The 20202-nt window shown below is 39.6% G+C and overlaps 1 protein-coding gene across 1 annotated transcript in view; it reads right to left on the bottom strand.

Annotated features, from left to right (window-relative positions):
• Window positions 1-20202, bottom strand: part of ANKH (ANKH inorganic pyrophosphate transport regulator) — a 101431-nt gene that overhangs the window by 34055 nt on the left and 47174 nt on the right. The window contains exons 2-4 of the mRNA XM_010708496.3: window positions 11449-11670; window positions 3310-3428; window positions 2152-2235 (exon numbers count right to left, since the gene is read on the bottom strand). Of these exons, the coding sequence (XP_010706798.1) occupies window positions 2152-2235; window positions 3310-3428; window positions 11449-11670 (425 nt within the window). The remainder of the gene's footprint in view (window positions 1-2151; window positions 2236-3309; window positions 3429-11448; window positions 11671-20202) is intronic.

Below are 20202 nucleotides of genomic sequence, written 5' to 3'. Positions count from 1 at the left end.
AGCATGTACGGGTGTATGGGTGCCACCTCTCACAGGAGAATTAGGTATCCTGATATTAACTGAGGCTGAAGACATGCTTCTAGTGACAGTTTCTAAGTCTTGCCTTCTATATTTCTGGGGGGAGCATGTGAGAATTAAAAAGTCAGATGTCTTAAAGTATTCAACTCAAACTTTAGAAGCAGGAAGTCTTGCTTTATTTCAGTTTTGTACTTTTCTGAATGCCATTTCAGTATTCCTTCATTTGCTCTTGAGCTGAGTGTTACATTGATGTTACCAAAATGGAAACCATTGGGCTAATGAACAGCTCATAATTAAAACATGCAAAATGAAATGCTCAATCTAGAAAATGAAAGGAATTGATTAATACAATATTATTCTCTTCCACAGTCTCTTCCATATTCTCTTCCGTAAGAGCTGATGGCAAGCCTGTTAAATTCCAAGTGTATCTGTGTGGTGGGCACAACTGGGAAACCAACTGCATTTGCTTTTGTGAACAGCAGCATCAAGAATAACTCTGCTAGAGGTTCCATGAGTTCCAAGAAATATAAAACACATTGTTCAGGGGCAGGTTCTGTCTTTAATTGCTACAGCTTAAGAAATGCTTAAATCATGTTGTGCACATATTTATTAGGCAGGCCATGATGTTTGAAAGGGTTTGTAAGATAGCTTTATTGAACCCCACAAAAGAATTCTTCAGTAAACCGAAGCAAAGTCAGTCACAAAATGTGCACACAAAGATAAGGAGAATTATCTACTGCCTGTGCACCTATTGTTTGTGTAAGGCATAGATGTAGGTGTAGGAAAAGTTAGGGTGTGGAGAATCACCACATTTTGTCTTCTAGATTTGCTCTTGCTCTGCGCAATACTTTTTAATAGACTGGAGACAGGTGTCTTATTCTTCACGAGCCTGGCACCCCACTCACTTGTGAAAAGGCCACACGTACCACGGCCAAAATAGGAATTCCAGTTTCTGTATTTAGGTGTAAATGACCTGACATGTATCTAAGGTCAGTCATATCAGAACAAAAGCAGAGCCTGGGTGTTAAGGTCATTAAGAGTAATTGGTATTATCTTCAGGGATTTAATGTAGTACTGTAGAGGAGCAGACATGCCAAACATAGAATAACAGCTGACTGAATCGTTTAACCTGATTTATAGTTTTCTCCTATTTTGTATGAAGAAAATGTGACAGAAAATTGAACAAAGTGCTACTGACCTCATATTTCCTTTGATGCTGTACTATTATTATACTCTTCCTTACCCAGTCACTCCCTCAGCTGGTAATGGGACAGTACGGTAACTGTTTACAGGCTCTGGGATCCTCCATTTAAGAATATGTTTATAAATACTCTAAAAAGAGGGCTCTATATTGGTTCTCAAAAGGTACAGAACTGGACATCAGCAATGCATATGAATATTGTTTTGTAAGCATGTCTTGTACAAAACAAACAGGGTATTTAAAACCTCCCTCACAAATGGAAGTTCAAACGCTTGGTCTTCCCTGCACCACCCAGGAGGTATCAGCACAGAAGGCTTCTGCTGCAGTTCCAGGCTTTCATCTTTTGGTCCATTAGCAAGAGCAGTGCTACAGAAGACTCAGAAGATGGTTTATACCACTGTGTTTCACTAGATTAAACAGCATGTGCAAAACATGTGCAAAACATGTGTTCACACACTTGATGTGTGAACATCTTTCACTTCCCTGCCTACATACCCCACTCAGGATCACAATACAACTGTGCAAAGTGTGGGGGAGAAGGTATGTGGGAGAGAAAGTTCTCTGTCAAAGCCATCCATCAGCCCCAGAAATGGTAGCAGTTATGAGTCTCTCTGTCTGACCTTTCTATTTTCCAGGTGTACAAGTATATACAACTTGATTCTCAACATCTCAACAGTATTTGGAGGTGCCCTAAACCAAACTGCCCTGGTTGCTTTCTTTTGACACTGCTTCAAGATTAACTTGATCCAGCCAAGTGAGACCAGCCTACTCCACAGCTGTCTGCAAAGAGCTTCTGCACAGTGGGGAAACTACTGGAGAGCAGCACACAAAAGGTGATCCTGGTGTGCTGCTCTGTGCAAAAGCACTAGTGCTTGAGAAAGCATCTAGTTCATAGCACAATGGAAACAGTGACTGCCAAGAGGAGCCATTACCTGAGCTATGACATCTGATATGGAGGCACATCCCACCAGGAAACTGTACTTGTGTTTCAGAAGAATTCCAGCATGGGTCCATGCCTGGAAAAAAAAGACAGAACAGAATTTGGGAAATTATTATTATATTTGTTACAGATTTAAAGTTCCAGAATGCTGTTTTCAGTATGCTATGTTATACACAAAAAACAGTAGCATCTGGTGTGAACCTGGGTAAACGTTAAGCCAGTAGTGCAGAGAAAGTACTGCAACACTTAGTTCCTCTAGGCCTGGGCTACAAGGAAAAATGGAAATAAACTTACTAATTGCATAGAGATTTCTGAGGAGAAGTGCCAGTAAGAAACTGTCCGTTCTTAATAAAACAGATGCTGCATAGGACAGATTATCACACTAAATAATCTATCAGAAAAGTGGTTCTTGTCATTCTCAAATTGGATGCATCTCAGAAATATAAAATTCATTGGCTAAACTGAGTCTCATCTGGAAAAGAAAACTTAATGAATCAACATCCTTTTATTGTCAGCTACTGTTTTAAGAGGAGAAAGCAGTGGAGGCATGCCACAAGAAGGTTATCATTTTTACTTTTATATAGAAGTATAGGAATGAATTATTGCTGCCATATTTTTGTTTATATTGTGCCAACCACATGCAGTAAGCCTGGTGATCAAGAGAACAGCAGCCCACGCACTTGAGATATGCTAGACTTAGCTGTGCTTGCAAAAAATGATAGTAACATGTATCTTTTTAATATATTTTCTTAGAAAAAGTATTGAGCTTATTCCTTGTGAGATCTGCAAGTAATCTGAGAATGTTCAGTGAATCCAACTCTTTCACTGCTAATTGCACTGAAAGAACACGTGAACAGTCTGTGTGGCTCATCACAAGATGAGCATGCATATACACTAACTCTGACAAGGAAACTCTGACAAGGACTTTCACATTTGTCATGATCTCTGGATGTTCAAATTCCACCCAGATGCTTTTTCCAGGTAGCAGAAGATGACATGTTCGTGTATATCCAGAACTACTGCTTGTAAAGGACATGCCTTCCTCCTGCAGACCTTCATTTTCCCATCAAACAACGGACTTTGCAAACTAAGGGCACCAAAGAAAAAAGCAGCATTCATATTAAAATTCAGCTGTGAATCATGCACTCACCATGGCATCCATAAAAGGGAAGGCAGCAAGATAAAGGAAGGCCCTCCGAGTTTTACTTCCCACTGATTCATCCACATGGTGTAGCTTATTAATTATGTAATACCCCAAATCGCTATACGCTGTAGAGATATAAGAATAGGAATGAATAATAAAGATTATATATGGATTCTGGGTAAGATGCCCCAAGGTACCTGAAAGAGGAGGATGCCTAGGAGATCAGAGAGCATCCACTCAGTAAACAGCTGCAGGGGCTTCAGGATGTTACAGCCTCACCAGCTGCTGTTTATCACTAAGGAGTGCTTTCACAATCCTTTTCCAAGTAACCTTTGGCAGAGGAGTGATAACAAATGGCTGGGTAGGGAGATGGGTATAATAAACGCCACATCTGTTTGGTAAATGAACACACTGGTATTCCAGAAAATCTACCACTCTTTCATTAACTCAGAGCTCTTTGTTAGAAAAGCCGTTATCACCAGACACTGTGTATTTCATGGGTTATAGTGCCTTATAAATCCTGAAACCCCCTATTGCCACTGCATTCTCATGACATTACCTGTAAACCTGCCCAAAGCTATAAAAGGAGTACTATGAATTGCAGAGGCACGCAATAAATCACACTCATTACGCCCTGTGAATGCCTCTTCCTCACTGCCTAATGACCACCTCTGTGGGACTGTCGGGGCACTACATAGCCTCTAACAGCTGTTACTCTCCTTCCTTGTTTACAGCTGGCATCTCAGGAGCCACAAGTCAGAAAACGATTTTCTGCACTGCTGGGAATCACTCTATCTGCTGTCCATTTTCAATCTGGGGAGAGTTTTTAGTGCTGGGTAAAACACTTCTCGCCAGATTTCAGTTCTCAAGGTGCAGGGTTGAAGACTGAACTATAACATGGAATAAGGAAGAACTAGCTATGGCTAGCATGCCTGAACTTCAGGACTTGCATAAATATGCATTGTTCAGTAATCCAAATAGCTTTCAACTTTTAAATCATATTATAGATCTGCTTATTATCACATAGCTTCAACTACACCCTTGTAATAGTTGTCAAAAGAATGATTGAGTTGTACAGTCAAACTCCCAACACAAGTAACTGAAAATTACCTATACCTGGGTAGTCCCACCTCACTTCTCTTCTGTCTGTGTCTCTTCTAAGATAAAGATTTCCAGTGTGAACACTTTCCTGTTTTTCAGTTTATAACAATTCTAGTATAATTGTACACAGAGTACTTTAAGAAAATCATCCTTTTCATGAAAGCAGGCCACATCTTTGGATCCAAAATACTTGCACTAATTGTGCAACTCAATCATTTTAGCCCATAACTAACTCTCATAACTCATAAACAGTGTTTGGAAGCAACTAAAAAAGAGTTTAACTCATCATTGTTTCATGATGGCTTAGGCATACAGCAGCCAAATGGTTTAAAGGACTGACAAGGGAGCAAAAAGAAAGATGCAGTCCAATAGCACTGGGAACAAATGTGAGACTCAATCCATACAGGATTGAGGCTCACACCGCCCCAAGTATATTTAAATAGTAAAACCTCTCCATTTCCTTATGCTGGTCCCTATCTACTAAAGTTGGGCTCACAGTCTCTCATTTTACCCAGTAATCCTCAAGTTGGTGAGCTTTCCTTCTGAGCCTCTCCACAACAATTGGACTAATTTCCTTTCAAAAGGTATAGGGAGAGAACTTCAGACTTTCCTGAGGTCAGAGAGTCCAGCTTAGTTTCTTAAACACATTAGACAAACAAAACCACAGCCCCTTCTTATTTTTGCACAAATATATTTGCACAATCCAGACCCTAATTTTCACTCAGTATTTTGAAAACTGTCTGTTATGTATGGATTATTGTATGCTAACCTTGTAAAAAGCTGCTTTTTTTGTGGCAGGGCGTTACATCAATGTTTCTAAATTGACTTACCTGAATGAATGAGAATAAATTTGGAAAGCATGTGAGGCAAGCTACCTATGAGGGCCAGGCTCATTGAGTTCTCTCTTAGGTCCTTTAGTTGTGTTAAACTCCTCCTGCACAAAAGCTTAAAAACTGTTGCAGGGAACACACCAGTCTTATTCCACACATGGAAACAAAGAGAATCTGCATCCAGGTGCTGAGGAGCCTGCTTTTGTAGAGGGGTCACCATCAGTGCAATGATGGGAAGACATCATGACACAGGAGTCAACATTTGTGTTCTCTACACACTCACCCTCTGGTCTTCTTTCCTACTTTAAGGGAGACTTCTAAAGAGTTTAGAAAATGAATAACAAAAAACTTTTTTTTTTTGGGCTCTGAAAGCTATTAGTATGTTTATTTATTTATTTATTTTGAGTTTAAGTAAACATTAAGTTTCACAGAATTAGCAGGGTCAAAGGCTGAATTACTCTCATGTCTAGAAACACCCAGTTCACCACATGGTTGCAGTTTATTGGCAGGGCACTCTCAAAAGGCTTACACAACCACAGCCCACAGCATCAATTTTTTAGGATTTCTAAGGATATCAGAGCCAGGCTTTGTAAGCTTTAAGATTCGTCCTCTTCTCCCCCATCCAAAAGAAATCAACTCTACTGTGACTTTGATTTTAAAATAATAGTGGCTAAGCTAAGCTTAAAAGATAGTTTTAAAATACTTAACTATTTTCTTCCACCTGCCAGTGAAAGCACACGATCGCTTTTGCTGATGTCAGTGAATGCTTCCATTTTCAGAAAAAAGGACTCAAAAAGCTGAGATGTGCTGACAAATATACAGGCATCTGTCTCTGAGCTGTGATTAAAGCAACTGCTGATGCAATTAGAACTTAACCTTGGGCAACCTTACATACTTATTATGAAGCATGGTACAAAATTAATAACAGACAACAGGGCTGAAGAATATTACACGAATCTAAAGCAGATGGCTCGTCCCATTCCTTGCATCATTTCAGCCAAAACAGAGAAGTCCAACTCCAAGATAAACTGCCTGTTTGCTCTTGTAATAACTCATTTATTTTGATGTCTATGGATTGGTTTTGTTTCGGATACAACAGCATTTAAGCAGGAATTTTTGCTTTTGTCTTTCCTAGTTTTGTCTTAAGACCCAGAAGCTTAGAAAATGACACTGAAATATTGTGCACCTAACTGGATCTCCTCTTCTCTACACTGATTTCTGCAACGAGCCGATTATTGCCACATAAACTTCAGACATCTTTGAAACGAGTGAACACACTCTTAATGATGCCAGTAGTCTCAAACAAATAGCTGCACTGTAGTCATCTTGGGGCTGTCTACACTCCAGCATGTTATACTTACATCATAAGGAAAACAAAAAGAAACCCTCACAGGAAGTGATACCACTTATTTCCAGACACAAAACCTCAAATGTCAATATTTGCTTTTCACTAAGAAAAAAAAAAAATCCAATAATGTTTTGGGGTTAAAGTGTTGTTTGTTTTTTTTTATAGATGTATTCCATATTCATACTTCGGTGCCAGTTTTAAAAATGAATTTGGACACTTGAGAAATAAAACTTGACTCTGCTGCTATACAGAATGATGTCTCACAGGGCCAAAACTGGCTAAGTAATTTGGGAAGATAGCCAAATACCAATTTACTAAAAATAAGAAATGTTAGTGGCAAGTCTTCATTTGGAGATGGCACAGGTTACACAGATTTCTTTATGTCTTTGATTAGCTTGACTCATAGCAGAAGCAGAAGTTTCGGTCTCACATGCAGAAGGCCAGATGATCAGGGTGTCTTGAGCTCCACATTTCTCTTTTGCTCAAAGCAATGAATAAATAAAAAAACCAGCTCAGGAAAAACTCAGTGTATACTAATAACTGCAATTGTTGTCCTTTGTGATCAGCCGTAGTTGCAAAATTGAATTAGTTATTTTTTCCTAATCTGCCACTGTCAAAAGGTTCCTGGTTTACCTTTGGGTAGGCCAGCATCTTGCAAATTTCAAAATTAGTCTGTTTTAACTAAAAAACAATTACTATTCTAAAATCAACAAATGCTGTGGTCACAGGTTTTCTTCATTCTTCCTTTGCCCTTGAATACTTTGCTGATAAGAACTTGCACCTGTTTTGTAAGAAAGTTGTGGGTCAGCTAGGGAAAGAAGTCATTGCTTTAGCAACAGCTACTTGAAGATGCTGAAGCAGGAAACTGTTTTTAGTAAATAATGTTTTATCATCTCTTTGAAGACAAAAATAAAAAGCAAGCCTGGTTTGTGTTCTGGTTTGTGATCCTATGTTATCATCTTTTCCCTGGGCAAAAAGTTTAGTACAAATCAGTACGGTGGCCATGTCTGAACAAGACTGACTGGAAAAATAGCTCATTTTGGCATAAGCCCCACTATGATACCTAATCACTGAAACATCTTTCACATATATGAAGAGACTACGCATGCAGGTTCAAAAAAACTGCTAACAACTGATAAAGTTTACACCTGTGGAATCTGTGCATGAGGGGCTGGTGTCTGTTAGCACATCAGTAATAAATTGGAACAAAACAACAGGGTCACTTACACTTACTGGACAGCCAGTCTGATGTGTTTGCCTTGTTAGTAAAGTTCCCACCTTTCTTTTTCTGGTGATGCCAAATGAACCATTATAGAATTTTGATCAGCTGCAGCAGACATCAGTCAACAATGTCTACTTAAGCAAAAAGGACAAAGTAACTTCTTGCCATTTCTAGAACCTTAGAGAGGTGTAGAAAGTAATATTAGCAAGCAAAAGGAGATACTTTTGCAGTACACCTTTTCTTAGTAAATTAGTGAAGCACTGAACAATGCTGTTTTCTTGCCAAAGAAAATGTGCAGATCCTATATGACACAAGAGCTAAAAGGCCTCATTTAGTACAGAGGAACAACACCTATGAAGTGCATTATGGAACATGATGTTCTATAAATGAAAGCACCATTCTCTCTCTCTCTCAAGTTGGTAATTTATTAAGATACCAAAAATATGCACACAAAGGCTTATCATCTTGAATCGGTTCTCTTATAGCCCAATATTCCCACTCAAAAGCCAATCTCTGAAATAAATAGATGCTTTACATTCCTTCCCACAAGGAAACTGAACTGCTGGCAGTAGCTGCTCCTAAAATAGCACAAGGGAAGGAAGGCAGCATACTATCTTCTATTTCTAGATAACAACTGAAACAGCAAAGGCAGGAATAATGTACTGACCAAGGTTTACAGCAGCACTTAAAGTGGGAAGAGAATATCATTTCAGTTCTTTTTGGTCATGTCAATTAGTTTCTTGGTTCTTACTGCTACCTGCACAGGAGAATTATAGGAACTACTGGTAAGGTTGTTGCAGATTAGAATGTGGTGCAGTGATGACTTAGGAACCCAACATTTCCAACTGTGAGTTTGGGCAGTTTGGCTCAGCCAGTCGCTCCCACAGAGGAATGGATTAGCCTCTAAGAGGGAGCAGTAGTGGGCAGCTGGTGCTGAAGCAATGAAGTTAGTTGGGTGAAATGGTCTATTCTGATATTTTAAGGAAGTAGAGACTGCTATTTGTGAGTAGCTGTGAGTACAAACTGCAAGTAGTTTCAATCACATTTAGAAATGTGGTGATTCATTTTGGTCACTCTGTTTCTACCACCACTTGTTTTCCGCTTTCTGACTTTCTGTACTTCTTGCTTCACTGAGATTTTTCTTTCCTTTTCCATGTCCTGCGCTTCACAGTCCACAGCAGGCAGTCATGTCATCTTCTTTACTCCCATACATATGGCACGTAAAAGAAATTAAATCCCCTGAGTTGTGTTTGTTTCAGTTTTTCATCTGCTGAACATCAGTAACCTGAATTTTTGTCTCCTGTAGAGTCTGTAGCAGGCTTGCAGCTGTTGAGGAGTAGTTGCAAGTCCTAAGAGGTTGCCTGTTTGCCACTGGACTCCTTCTCTTCCTTCTGCTAGGAAAGCTGTGCATCTGAGTTCAGAAAAGAATAATTAAGATTTGAAACATGTTCAAAGGAATCTTGAAACACAAAACTTGGCAACACTGCACCCAGGCAATTGGTGCTAGAATCTGACTAACTCCATTCTCTTGGGCGCTCTGCCAGTCCCCGCTGTGGCCTTTGCATATTTTCAGGCATAGACAAGTTAAAATACTAAAAAATATTTTGCAGTCTGCCACCATAAGCAGCTGAAAGATTGTGGAAAGCCTTTTAACTAACAGCTTTAAGGCATGGAAAGTACAGCCTTTGTATTTTATTTATTTTTCAGTATCTACACAGAGGGCATTTCAGAGGTTCTGAACTCAGTAGGGCTCTATTTCCAGGCAAAACCAAAAGACTTCGCTGGCATATTTTCAAGTGGCTGCCCAAACAGCTCTCTTCAATAAAAAGTCCCACATGGAAAATCCAGCTATTTTACCTGGAAACTTGATAGTTACACTTCAAATATTCTTAAAATCTATAATTGTTTAAAATGAATTTTTGAATGACTAGAAAATATTTCATTTTTCCAGCTTGCTAAGCCAAAAATTTTGACCAGGAATGGCAAGAAAGCAAGTGTGCAACTAGAATAGCAGCTCTGGGGGCTGAAGAAACATTCTAAAGAAAGCCAAATTTACAAATGACCCAAGTTTTTAACAGTGACTCACTGAAACAGCCTCAACTGTAAACATATTGAGGAAGTGATCAGTAGATACTGGTGAAAGAAACTGACTTGAATGCATGGGTTCAAGTTAGAAAATTAACAGCAGCTTAACCCTGCCATGGACTTGCCGTGGCTAGTAAGCCATTATTGAAAGCATTTATTATGACTGTAACATAGAATAAAAATAAACTGTATACGACTGCAGTGGTGAAGTAATAGAGAAAACTGGAATGCTTAGGAGGCACACAGAGCCACTAATGATAGCTGGCACACACTGTTACAGGATAAGAGCATGGAGCATTCATGTTTACCTGCTCTAACCAGGCAGAAACTACATGCTGAGCAAGTGCCGTTCTTCAGACGCATTAGTGGCTGACAGCAAATGGTGGCCAATTTCCAAACCACTTCATAATTTCACAGCAATTCTCAAAATTGCCATCAAACTTGCTTTTCCATTCACAAGCAATAGAATGGTCCTCTGCTGCTGGCCAAGCAGTTCAAAGTTACTGTTGGTCAACCAACAAGTACCTCCACACTTGCTCCACACAGGCTATTGCATTAACTCCCTCCTGCCCCTCCACAGAGCTCCCAGCTTTGAGAATTGTACCTGTTGAACACAATGCACTCTCTGCTTCTTCCTCCAGTGTCTTCTCTTCCTCACTGTTGAGCTTTCAACTCCATGGAATGAACGACAAGGTGCAGACGATCCGATGCAGTTCTTGGAGATGATGGATTTTAAGTCTTCCAGATCACATGGCTTTTTATTGTTATGGTCCCATGTCCTTGTTTTGGCCAACATATGACATCCTAGTTGATGCTTGGGTTGATATGACATTTCTCCAGGCTCTCAGGAACTGTCAAATCCTGTGGTTGCTTCACTTTCTATGTTCAGTTTAGGGTTAGTTATGTATTTTCCTTGCTTCAGAGTACGCTCAAAAAGTTGACCTCAGTTTGGCATAAAATACTCCTAGCAACTACTTCATCTCTCACAAATTAATTCCCAGCAGAAGTGGATGATGTATCAGCACTAGTAATACCTGATATTTTAATGAGGTTGCTGGCACCTACTAGCTTACAGTTTTGTACTGTATCGTAAGTAGAAAAGGGACCAGTACAGAGGGAACACACCAACAGTGCCACTAAGCTCTGACAAATAGCTCTCCCTAAAACATTTTGCAGTCCTGCCACAAAGCAATATGTCAAACTCATGTGGGAAGACACTGCTAAGTTGATCATCACTACCTTATATTAACACTGAACTATCTGCTTCACACAGCCTGTCAAACTTCCCAGAGTTCTGCTCATGCATTTGGCTGAAAAAGATGAGCAAATTGAGCAGCCAGGCAGGTGAGCCCTGGAGGTGAAATCTGACACTTAATAACTTGCTTAAATGTTACTGAAAATTTGCATGCCTTTGGCATGATAGTGGTCCAAGCTTTCATCTCTTTTGCACTTTCCCTTGCACTTACCATAAAATCATAAAAGAACAAATTAATTAGTTTGAATACTAGCCAAGGGAAGTAAATTAAAAGATGTGTTAATTAGATTTGAAGTGACCTTACCTATTAAGGTATGGAATACAGCAGCTACAGCGCCAGCCACAACCATGCACAAAACTGCTTTGGTCCTGTCTCTCTTGCTGTTCACAAACACCAGACCTACATTTTTGAAGTCACTCATCGGACCAGTGAAGAACTTCATCAGGGAGTACGCCAGCCCATAGCTGGCCAGCATTTCCACAGCATCTTCCTTAACAGCAGCGATGCCCCTGTTCAAGGCCTGTTGCAACAGAGAAAGACAGAGAAAATAATGCACCACATGTGGAAGCATACCAAAACAATCTTCTGCAGCTGGTGTCTGAAAGAACAAGTTCAGGTCTTGCTGTTTCCCCCGAGTTGACTCTTATTTCTTTGGGTTTAGCAGCAGTAAGTGATATGTAACATGGGTAGCTTCATAATTTCATATGGACTGTAAGTTCAAGTCATACAGATTTGAAGATAGATTGTCCTTTAGGAACTAAGGTAGATATCCACTTTTAAAGTGTTCAGTGGAATTCCTGCTGTACCAGAAGTCAGTATTTTTTTGCCCTTTTAAAGTAATTTTATGATTATGCAAATAATCGTAGGTGATACAATATCATTTAAATTGGCCTAAGGCCTCAATTGATCAGTGCCCAACCTTGCAGGCATCTGCAAAGGTAAAAAAAAAAAACTCTGACATTACTTTATGCTGAAATGTAGGAGCTAAGAGTTTTTTCAGTGTAATGAGCTTTCCGCTCTATCTCTTATAACAAAATATTCTGAGCAAGTGGGACTATCCCGTGATGTTTATTATGAAACTAAACTAAATACACACATAACTAAACATATCTGTTCTCCTTTCATGCATTTAGATTTAGATTGAGGTTGGATGTTAGGAATAATTTCTTTAGAGAGACAATGGAAGAGGTTGCCCAGGGCACAGGGGGGTCCCCGTTCCCAGAGGTATTTAAGAGATGTGTGGAGGTGGCGTTAAGGGGCATGGTTTAGTGATGGGACTTGGAAGGTGAAGTCAGCGGCCTTCAACATTTCATTCAGCCTAGATGTTTCTATGATTTCACAAGGTTCTGATCCTATATTCATTTACAGCACTTTGTAGCATATTTAAAAAATGAATACAACACATGAATATGTGCATATTCAGCTTCAAATAACCTAATAATTAATTCTATAACCCTATATTTAGGAAATGTCACCGAGAACTAGATGGATTATTCTTAAAGATAAGGTGAACCACAAAAAAAGGTGTAGTATTGTCTAAGATTTCAGCTTGCAACACAGTTTACACTGTAAAATACTGAATACAAATGACAGAATGATAAATTTTATATGCAGTGTGACAACATCAATCATCTGACATATCCAGAAAACTGTTAAAATAGGATTAGATTTGAAAATCATGAAGGATGAAATTTGACTTGTTCTCACAAATATTTTAGCTCCTATGACTTACAACTGCTCTGTCTTGACAGGGTTGTGACAATTTGTCTTGCCAAGAACATCTCTCCAATTCATGCTACAAATCTCAGTCTATCCACTTCCACAACACTTCTAACACTGCTTTTTCTGAACAAACAAAGCACAGACAGAATATCATCAGGTAATCAGGGTGAAGTCCTTCCATTTTTAATGCAAGCATGGTTTTTCTCTTGCAATCTTTTGCTATTTTTCTTTTTGCAAAGACCCTATAAGCAAGCAATTTGCACCAACTTCGAAAACCGCACATCCATACAGCAGAAATTAGTATTTCTCCTAGTGTTCTTATCCACTCTTTCTGCAAAATATACTTAATTTTTGAAACAAAAGTTGCACCATTAGCATACTAAAATCTGTAGAAAACACCAATTTCTCCATCCATTGTATCTGCCAGATCTCTCTTGCAATGTACTCTGCCCTGAAGACGTATGATTCCAGTGTTTTCATCTGTTCTGCTCAAATCTGTCCCCTCTTGAAAATATCCTCTGCTAGGTACTGAATATCTGCAGCTGCTATACAGAAGCTTTTCTGCAATTCAGATGACTCCATCTATTGGACTGATAAGAGTTCAAATTATATTAAATCTGCAGATGTCAACTGTATTAGTGGGTGAATAAACTGCAGTCAAACAATCTGTGGAAAAGATTGTGTGACCTGCGAAATGAATGGTTAAGTTTAGCTGCCATTTGTGATGGTGGTTGTAATGATACTGCATTTGGTATCAAGGTAAACAGAGTTATAATCTGTTCATTTAAAGTAACTTTAAGATGCTATATCTCCCTGTTGTCAGTAATACATACATAGCCTTAAATTATTTCCTGGATGGGATTCCTTTCTTACAGCTTTTTCTTCTTTTTTTCTTCTGTCCACATTGAAATATTTCTTGCAGCCTAAACTTAAAGAGAAACTGCTAACCAGTTTCAGGTTGTCTGCTTTAAAAGCTTCCTGTCACATATAAACAGCTAAGTACCTTTTCCAGCACAGTTTCAAATGTACAAGTACTTCTTTCCTTGTTGGGACAACTACTGAATATCAGTCCATGGAGGAAGACAATCCATTGCTGACAAGCTCCCTGGGGCAAGAAGTGTGGTTTTAAGAAACTGCATTATCAACTGGCACAGCATGAAGGTCTCTCCTTAGAGATAGATGCAAGTCTTTGCAGAGTACAGAGCTCAAGACAGTGAAAGTAGCTGTGTGTACTTGGACCTAGTACCTCAGAGTCCTACTCTAAGTAGGATGGACAGAAAGACTCAAGTGCTCCTCCTTCTCCTCCTCTCTGATTTTACATACAGGCTGATCTCTTTCATACCAGCAAATGACAGCCAAGTAGATACTTCTGAGTAATTTTCCCCAGACACAGACTGTGTACCAGGTAACGTAAGCTGGCAAAATTCAAAAGGGACTTTGTAAAAGATTTGATGCCATTGATTTATACTCCTGTGGAACAGTTGGCTAACATGATGAAATACTCTAGAGGCTGCCTCTGAAAAAGCAATGCTTCTAAATGTTTATTTGGAAAGATTCTTAAGAAATGAACAGTCAATGGAGCTGTGTACAAATGGTTTAGCTTCCGTAACTTTCCATTTTTTTCTTTAAGATAACAGTAAAAAATGTTTTTTATCCTCTGCTTCCATGCACTCTAAGAGAACTAGCCTTTTTTTTTGTCCACTAAAGCTCAGATATCATATTTGATATCCTTAAATCCTAAAGAAATCCCAGATAGTTGAAAAAGTCAGTTTGGGGTGCTATGAGAAAGATACATGCAGCTGATAAAACTTCTAGTCTAATTTCCTGTTAGATTTTCAGTTAAGACTCTCACAAAAGAAAAAAACAAACATAAGCCCAGGCAAGGTTTCCATTTTTTTTCATCTGATTCCACTTTGTACAATTTTCATATGCACAAAATTACTAATAAAAATCTGTGTTCCATATTTTTTTCACACACAAAAGAGCATATCTCTGCAAAGATTTACATGGTTTGCCAAAAGAATCACAGAACTAGATGGTGATAACAATCATGACAATATTTACACAAGAAGTTAACTCAATTATACATATTTCAGACGCCATTCTACTTTCAACTAGCTCATTCACATCAGTTTTGAAGGGAGAGCTAAGAAATCCATATGTTGGAAGAAAGACTGTTGGTGATGGCACAATCTCCTCAGTTTTTAATGAACAGCTAACCTAATTTGTCAGCTGGTGAAAATATCACAGTAAACTGCTTTTATCCAAACAATGAAAACAGCCACTGCCACTGCTCACTCCTCTTTTAGAAATATCATAAAACACAGAATACTTCCAGGCTGATCACTATCTTGGAGGTACACAAGCCAGCTGGTCGAAGTAAATCATATTGCTCAAACACTCCTCCTAAAGGTAGGCAACCAGATTTATAGCTACTTCTATTCAATGTCTTGTATAACGCATGATGTTATTACTAGAAAGATGAGATCTTTGCTAGAGGACACATAAACACCTTGAGCCCTTTTTAATGAAGAAAGTGTGTGCTGCCTGTAATGTTCACTAAAATCAGAAAGGAGTAGGCCACATCTTCAGAACTGGTACTGCTGCTGGCTTCCTTTTCTTAGAAGGAACATATGTGACCTCCATTAGATTTCTAGGAAATGCACAACAGGTGAATAAAACAATCTTTTGCATGAGGAGGCAATGATTTAAAGAGCAACAATTGTTAAGAAAAAAGGCAGAGGTCTGGCTTGTCCTATTTTGCATAAGCTTTCAACACTATTCACTAATACTGGCAGAAAAAGTTTGGTTCCAGTCAACAGCTTTGTATCCTGTTGCTAAAAATTCTGTTTCTGAGGCTCTAAAGAGTTTGATCGCTTCTCACACAATCCTCCTACAAATTGGTTCAGAAAACATGTATAGGATGTTCTTGCTTTCTTTCTTCCAACCTGCCCTCTCCTCAGAAAGTGGAAAAGAGCCAAAATATTTGGTCAAAGAGCAAGCCAACTTAAGGGACAGTCCTTCTCCAGTGTCCAGTAATCCCTCTCTTTATAATTGTTGGCAGCATTTTCATTTCGTAAATCCTGACACTGAGGTCTTTGGTATCAAATTTACCAGTTGTCTTTGGCTGTTCAGCATTGCCCAGTCACACCTGCACAAACTACACTGCCAAAATAGCATGTGGCAGATCCAATAGCCCACCGGTGTGGAATAATCAGACCACTGTATCAGTGCTGTCTGAGCTCTGGCATATCTGTAACTGTGCCTTATAAAGGCAGGAGCCAATGGTGAGTAACTAGACAGGAACAAAGTGTTGTGTCTATGACTTTCACAGATGCAGGCACTGAGGTGGGAAAACTGGGGTAAAATTGTCTCTCAGACATTTATTCTGGCTCAAGAAGGTTTTCCAAACAAAGTGTATGAAGAGACAGCCCTGAGGAGGTAGAAGTGTCTGACCTTGTAGTTAGAAAACAATGACTAATAAGTGCTCAATGTTATGTGCCTTTGTTGTTGATCACATGTCAGATAACTGAAGGGCCATCCAAGGCCAGCTCCTCTTGGCCCCTTACCAGAACATCCCTCCATGTGCCTGTGCTGAGACCTGTCCCAGGGAGCAGCCATGCCATCCACTTGGCTGTCCCTGCCCACACTGCTGCACGTGCCCAGATCATGTCAGCCCATGGAACTGCCAGCAGCAAGCTACAATCGCTTAGGGACAGGGACAACTCCACAGCCCAGTGGTGTGGTGTCTGTTTTTTGGAGACCATTGGGAATGCCTTGAAATGTGGGTTGAAGGGTTTTTTATCTCTTGCTGCTTCCTAACACCCTCCTCAAAACAAACAAAACACAAAAACAAAACAAACAAACAAAAAAACTCATAAAAAAAACCCCTCAAACTGGCCTAGAAAAGAAAAGCAAGAACAAGCATTTTTGCAAGACTCCTACTCTTATCTGAATGCAGGGTACTCTGTGACCATCACCAGGCTTGTGATTTTACTTGTTGACACTATTCACTCACTTCCTAGTGTCAAAGCTGTAAGAAAGTGTGTCCTGGAAGAAATTTAAATTAAAGACTCTAAATCCAAAATAGCATAATTTTCAAGCATGACTGTTTTCCCTTGACCAGAGGTACATGAGGGAACAGCACTTTCTAATAGGCATTCAGGAGATATAGGGCAGCTGGGGCACAGTGCATTCGGTGAAAAAGGGAACTGCAAGAGCTAATGGTGGGAAATTAGGTAAGGAAAACTACCTGAGGGCACTTAGTGCCTGCATGTAGATAAATAACCAGCATAATAAGGCAGAGAATAATCAAACAAACAAGCAACAAATCAGAAGATAATCATGGGAAATAAATTAAAATGGTGAAACTAAAATGTTCTTCACTCAAAACATCTGACAAAGTGCCAGAACATTCACAACACTGGAGGAGTGAATAGGTTGCTGGAGATGGTCGTTATCCCAGAGAGGTGGAGAACTGATCCTGAAGTCACGAGAGCCGTGAACCATGATAGTAGGAAGCTTTTCAAGATGCATTCCTCAGTGAGTGTCCACTGAATGTGTGTCAATGACATAAGCACGAAGCAGACCTAAACCATTGCTGCTTCCACTGACTGCAGTGGAGGATCTCATTCCTTGAGGGGGACCACAGGCATTGACTTTACTGGCCTTTTTTAGATAAGCAGTGCTCACAGCAGCACAGGACAGTCGCAGAATCAACATGTCCAAGCTGGTCCCCTGCACTGTGACCTCCCTGGTACTCCCTGACTGATGTTAATTAATCAGTTGAACAAAATCTATTTGAAGTAAAACTCACAAGGGAGATCCTTTGCTCTCAAAACGCATGCAAGCTTTTCATTCAGGTTTCCCTGAGAGCGAAAAGCAGTTTTACCATAAAGGCAACTGTGGCTGCTATCAAAGTACGGCTAGCTCCAGTTTACATTTATTTGTCTTCAGATATTCAGGTAGCCAGGGACACATTTAAAAAGCTATTTATATTTCTAAACCTATGAGCAGAGACAAATAAAACTGAGACATAAACTGAGACAAATAACACTGGGAGGTCTGCTTCCTCTTGTTTCAAAATGCCCTGAGGAATAGCTATTATTTTTTCACCAAATTCCATTTTGATTGCTTGTAAGTGGTAGAAAACACCAGGGATGATACAAAATAATATCACACATACATAGACACAAAGAATATTTGCCTTAATCACAAGTGATACAGTATCTGCAGCAGCGCTCCTTCTGTTCTTCATTTCCCACAGAAAGCCTTGTGACTACTGGATTGTTCTTTTCCTCCATTATCTCCCCATAGTAAAAAACAAGCTGATTTACTATCAACTGCTTATTTCATAAAATCATATTTTCTCATGTTTATAAATTAAATCTCTGCAAAGACCGTTATAACACTTGTTTGTATGCATGCAGCAAATTTAATCTACGCAGGTCCTGTGCCTGTCAGTCTGGCAACTCTAGTATATTGCCTTTTTATTAGTATTCACTCTGTCTCTGCTGATGAATTCCTCACAACACTGTGCTTCTGAAATGGATATTGCCATTGTTTCCCTGATCACATCTTCTTATCGTGTACAGACTGGTCCAGGTGGAAGGGACCTATAGGGGCCAACATGGGGCAGGCTGCCCAGGGCTGCAATGAGAGATGTTGCGGAAGACATCTACACCTGAATCTAAGCATGCAATTGGAATTGAATCAGAACATCCATGGCCATGCAGCTAGGGCCCATATTCCTAGTTTCAGTCAATTTATGTTCTCCCATATTTACCCCTTCTTTTCAGCAGGTTCCACAGTATCACTGCTTTGTACCACTTTGCTGCTGTCTTTCACCAAAGATCTTGTCAGTAATTCAATAGACCAAAATTTGGCCAACCATCTGCTATGTATCAGCTGTACTGGTTTAGCAGAACCTGTTAGACTACTTGAATTGCACAAAAATCTTGTCAGTTTTTCCAGCTGTACTGAGCGTGCATTATGAAGGCCAAGCACCCCATAGCAAAGACTGTGTAGGTTCATGTCCTTAAGCTGCCAGGAGAACAAGGAAACTCTACCTTTAGCGAAAGTGAAAGCATTTCCATTCTCATGGATTGAAGAAGCCTATGAGATTTCTTTCTCTCTGCAATTGTGAAGTGATTTATTCTACTATCTTGGCTCTTGTGAAAAGTATGTGGGACATCAGATCTGTAAGATTTACTTTTACTGCTTCAGCTCCCCTATTTCTGTACACTCCCCATGCTTTGTTAGTGATTAAGATGCCACGGCCTCCTACTTGGAAAACAAGTAATTGGCATTTCCTCTCATTTTTCAAAGGGATGAAATAATTATGCACAGTTAATTGTGACAGTCAGCAACTGAATTCTAAGTTGTCAATATTGTAGCAAGATGTTACAGTACCACCACAAGGAATACTCTACCACTTCACACCAGCTTAGAGATTAACCTACTACTGCTTCTGTTTAGATTTACTGATTTTACCACTGCCAGAACTGGCAATTAGCTGGAGGAGGGGGGTTTCTTGGTGGGTTAATTTGCTCGAGTATGGCTCTGCAAACAAATGTTTTGGTGTTTGGTGCAACTAAGAAGTGGAACCCCCCTAGAATGGATCTCCTGCTAGGGGAACCTTCTGTAACATGAACAGCCAATCTCTTTCAGAAATAATCCTTTGAAAAACTTAGCTCAAGAGGTGCATGGCCAGGATGTTCTGACTGCAGAAGAGAGTGAAGTTCACACCCAGTGACAATGTGTAGGATGGGATCAAAATGGTTTAGAATTATGGGACTTTAAAGGAAGATACTCACGGTACCATAATAGTTTTTTGCCTAAATCCTCTTATAGCTGTACTGAGTGTAAGTTAGTCACTCAAAAGTTGATAATGTCAGAATTATGAAGAGGTCATCTTTAGTTGTCTGCCTGTCTCTCCCTCCCACAGTGTAGCTCAAACTCATCTGCAGCCAGCCACAGACTGAAGTAAATGTAGCTTGCAAACTCCAATCCCTCCTTTGTCAATGAAACTTCCCAAGTCATTCAGAGCTCCTTGTAAGCTTTATCATGTATGTGTGATTAAGCCTCTGCTATTTAATGAGCATCACTTGTACACACTGAAAGACTAAAGCAAATTGAAGCAAGTGTCTCCAGACTTTGTTCATTCAGTTTGGTAAATGTTCTCTCTCCCACTGGAGACAGAAGAGGTAAGGAGCCTGCTGAGCAAGTACACAAAATTCTTGGCTTGGCATATGGCAGAACTTATAATGAAAGGCAAATAACTGCAGCTGGGTCATTGGGTCTTTCATTGTCCTCAGTACTGCATTATGTCCAAAA

The sequence above is a fragment of the Meleagris gallopavo genome, chromosome 3, assembly GCF_000146605.3.
Source record: "Meleagris gallopavo isolate NT-WF06-2002-E0010 breed Aviagen turkey brand Nicholas breeding stock chromosome 3, Turkey_5.1, whole genome shotgun sequence".
Taxonomy (NCBI): domain Eukaryota; kingdom Metazoa; phylum Chordata; class Aves; order Galliformes; family Phasianidae; genus Meleagris; species Meleagris gallopavo.
This window is presented reverse-complemented; position numbering and strand designations above follow the sequence as displayed.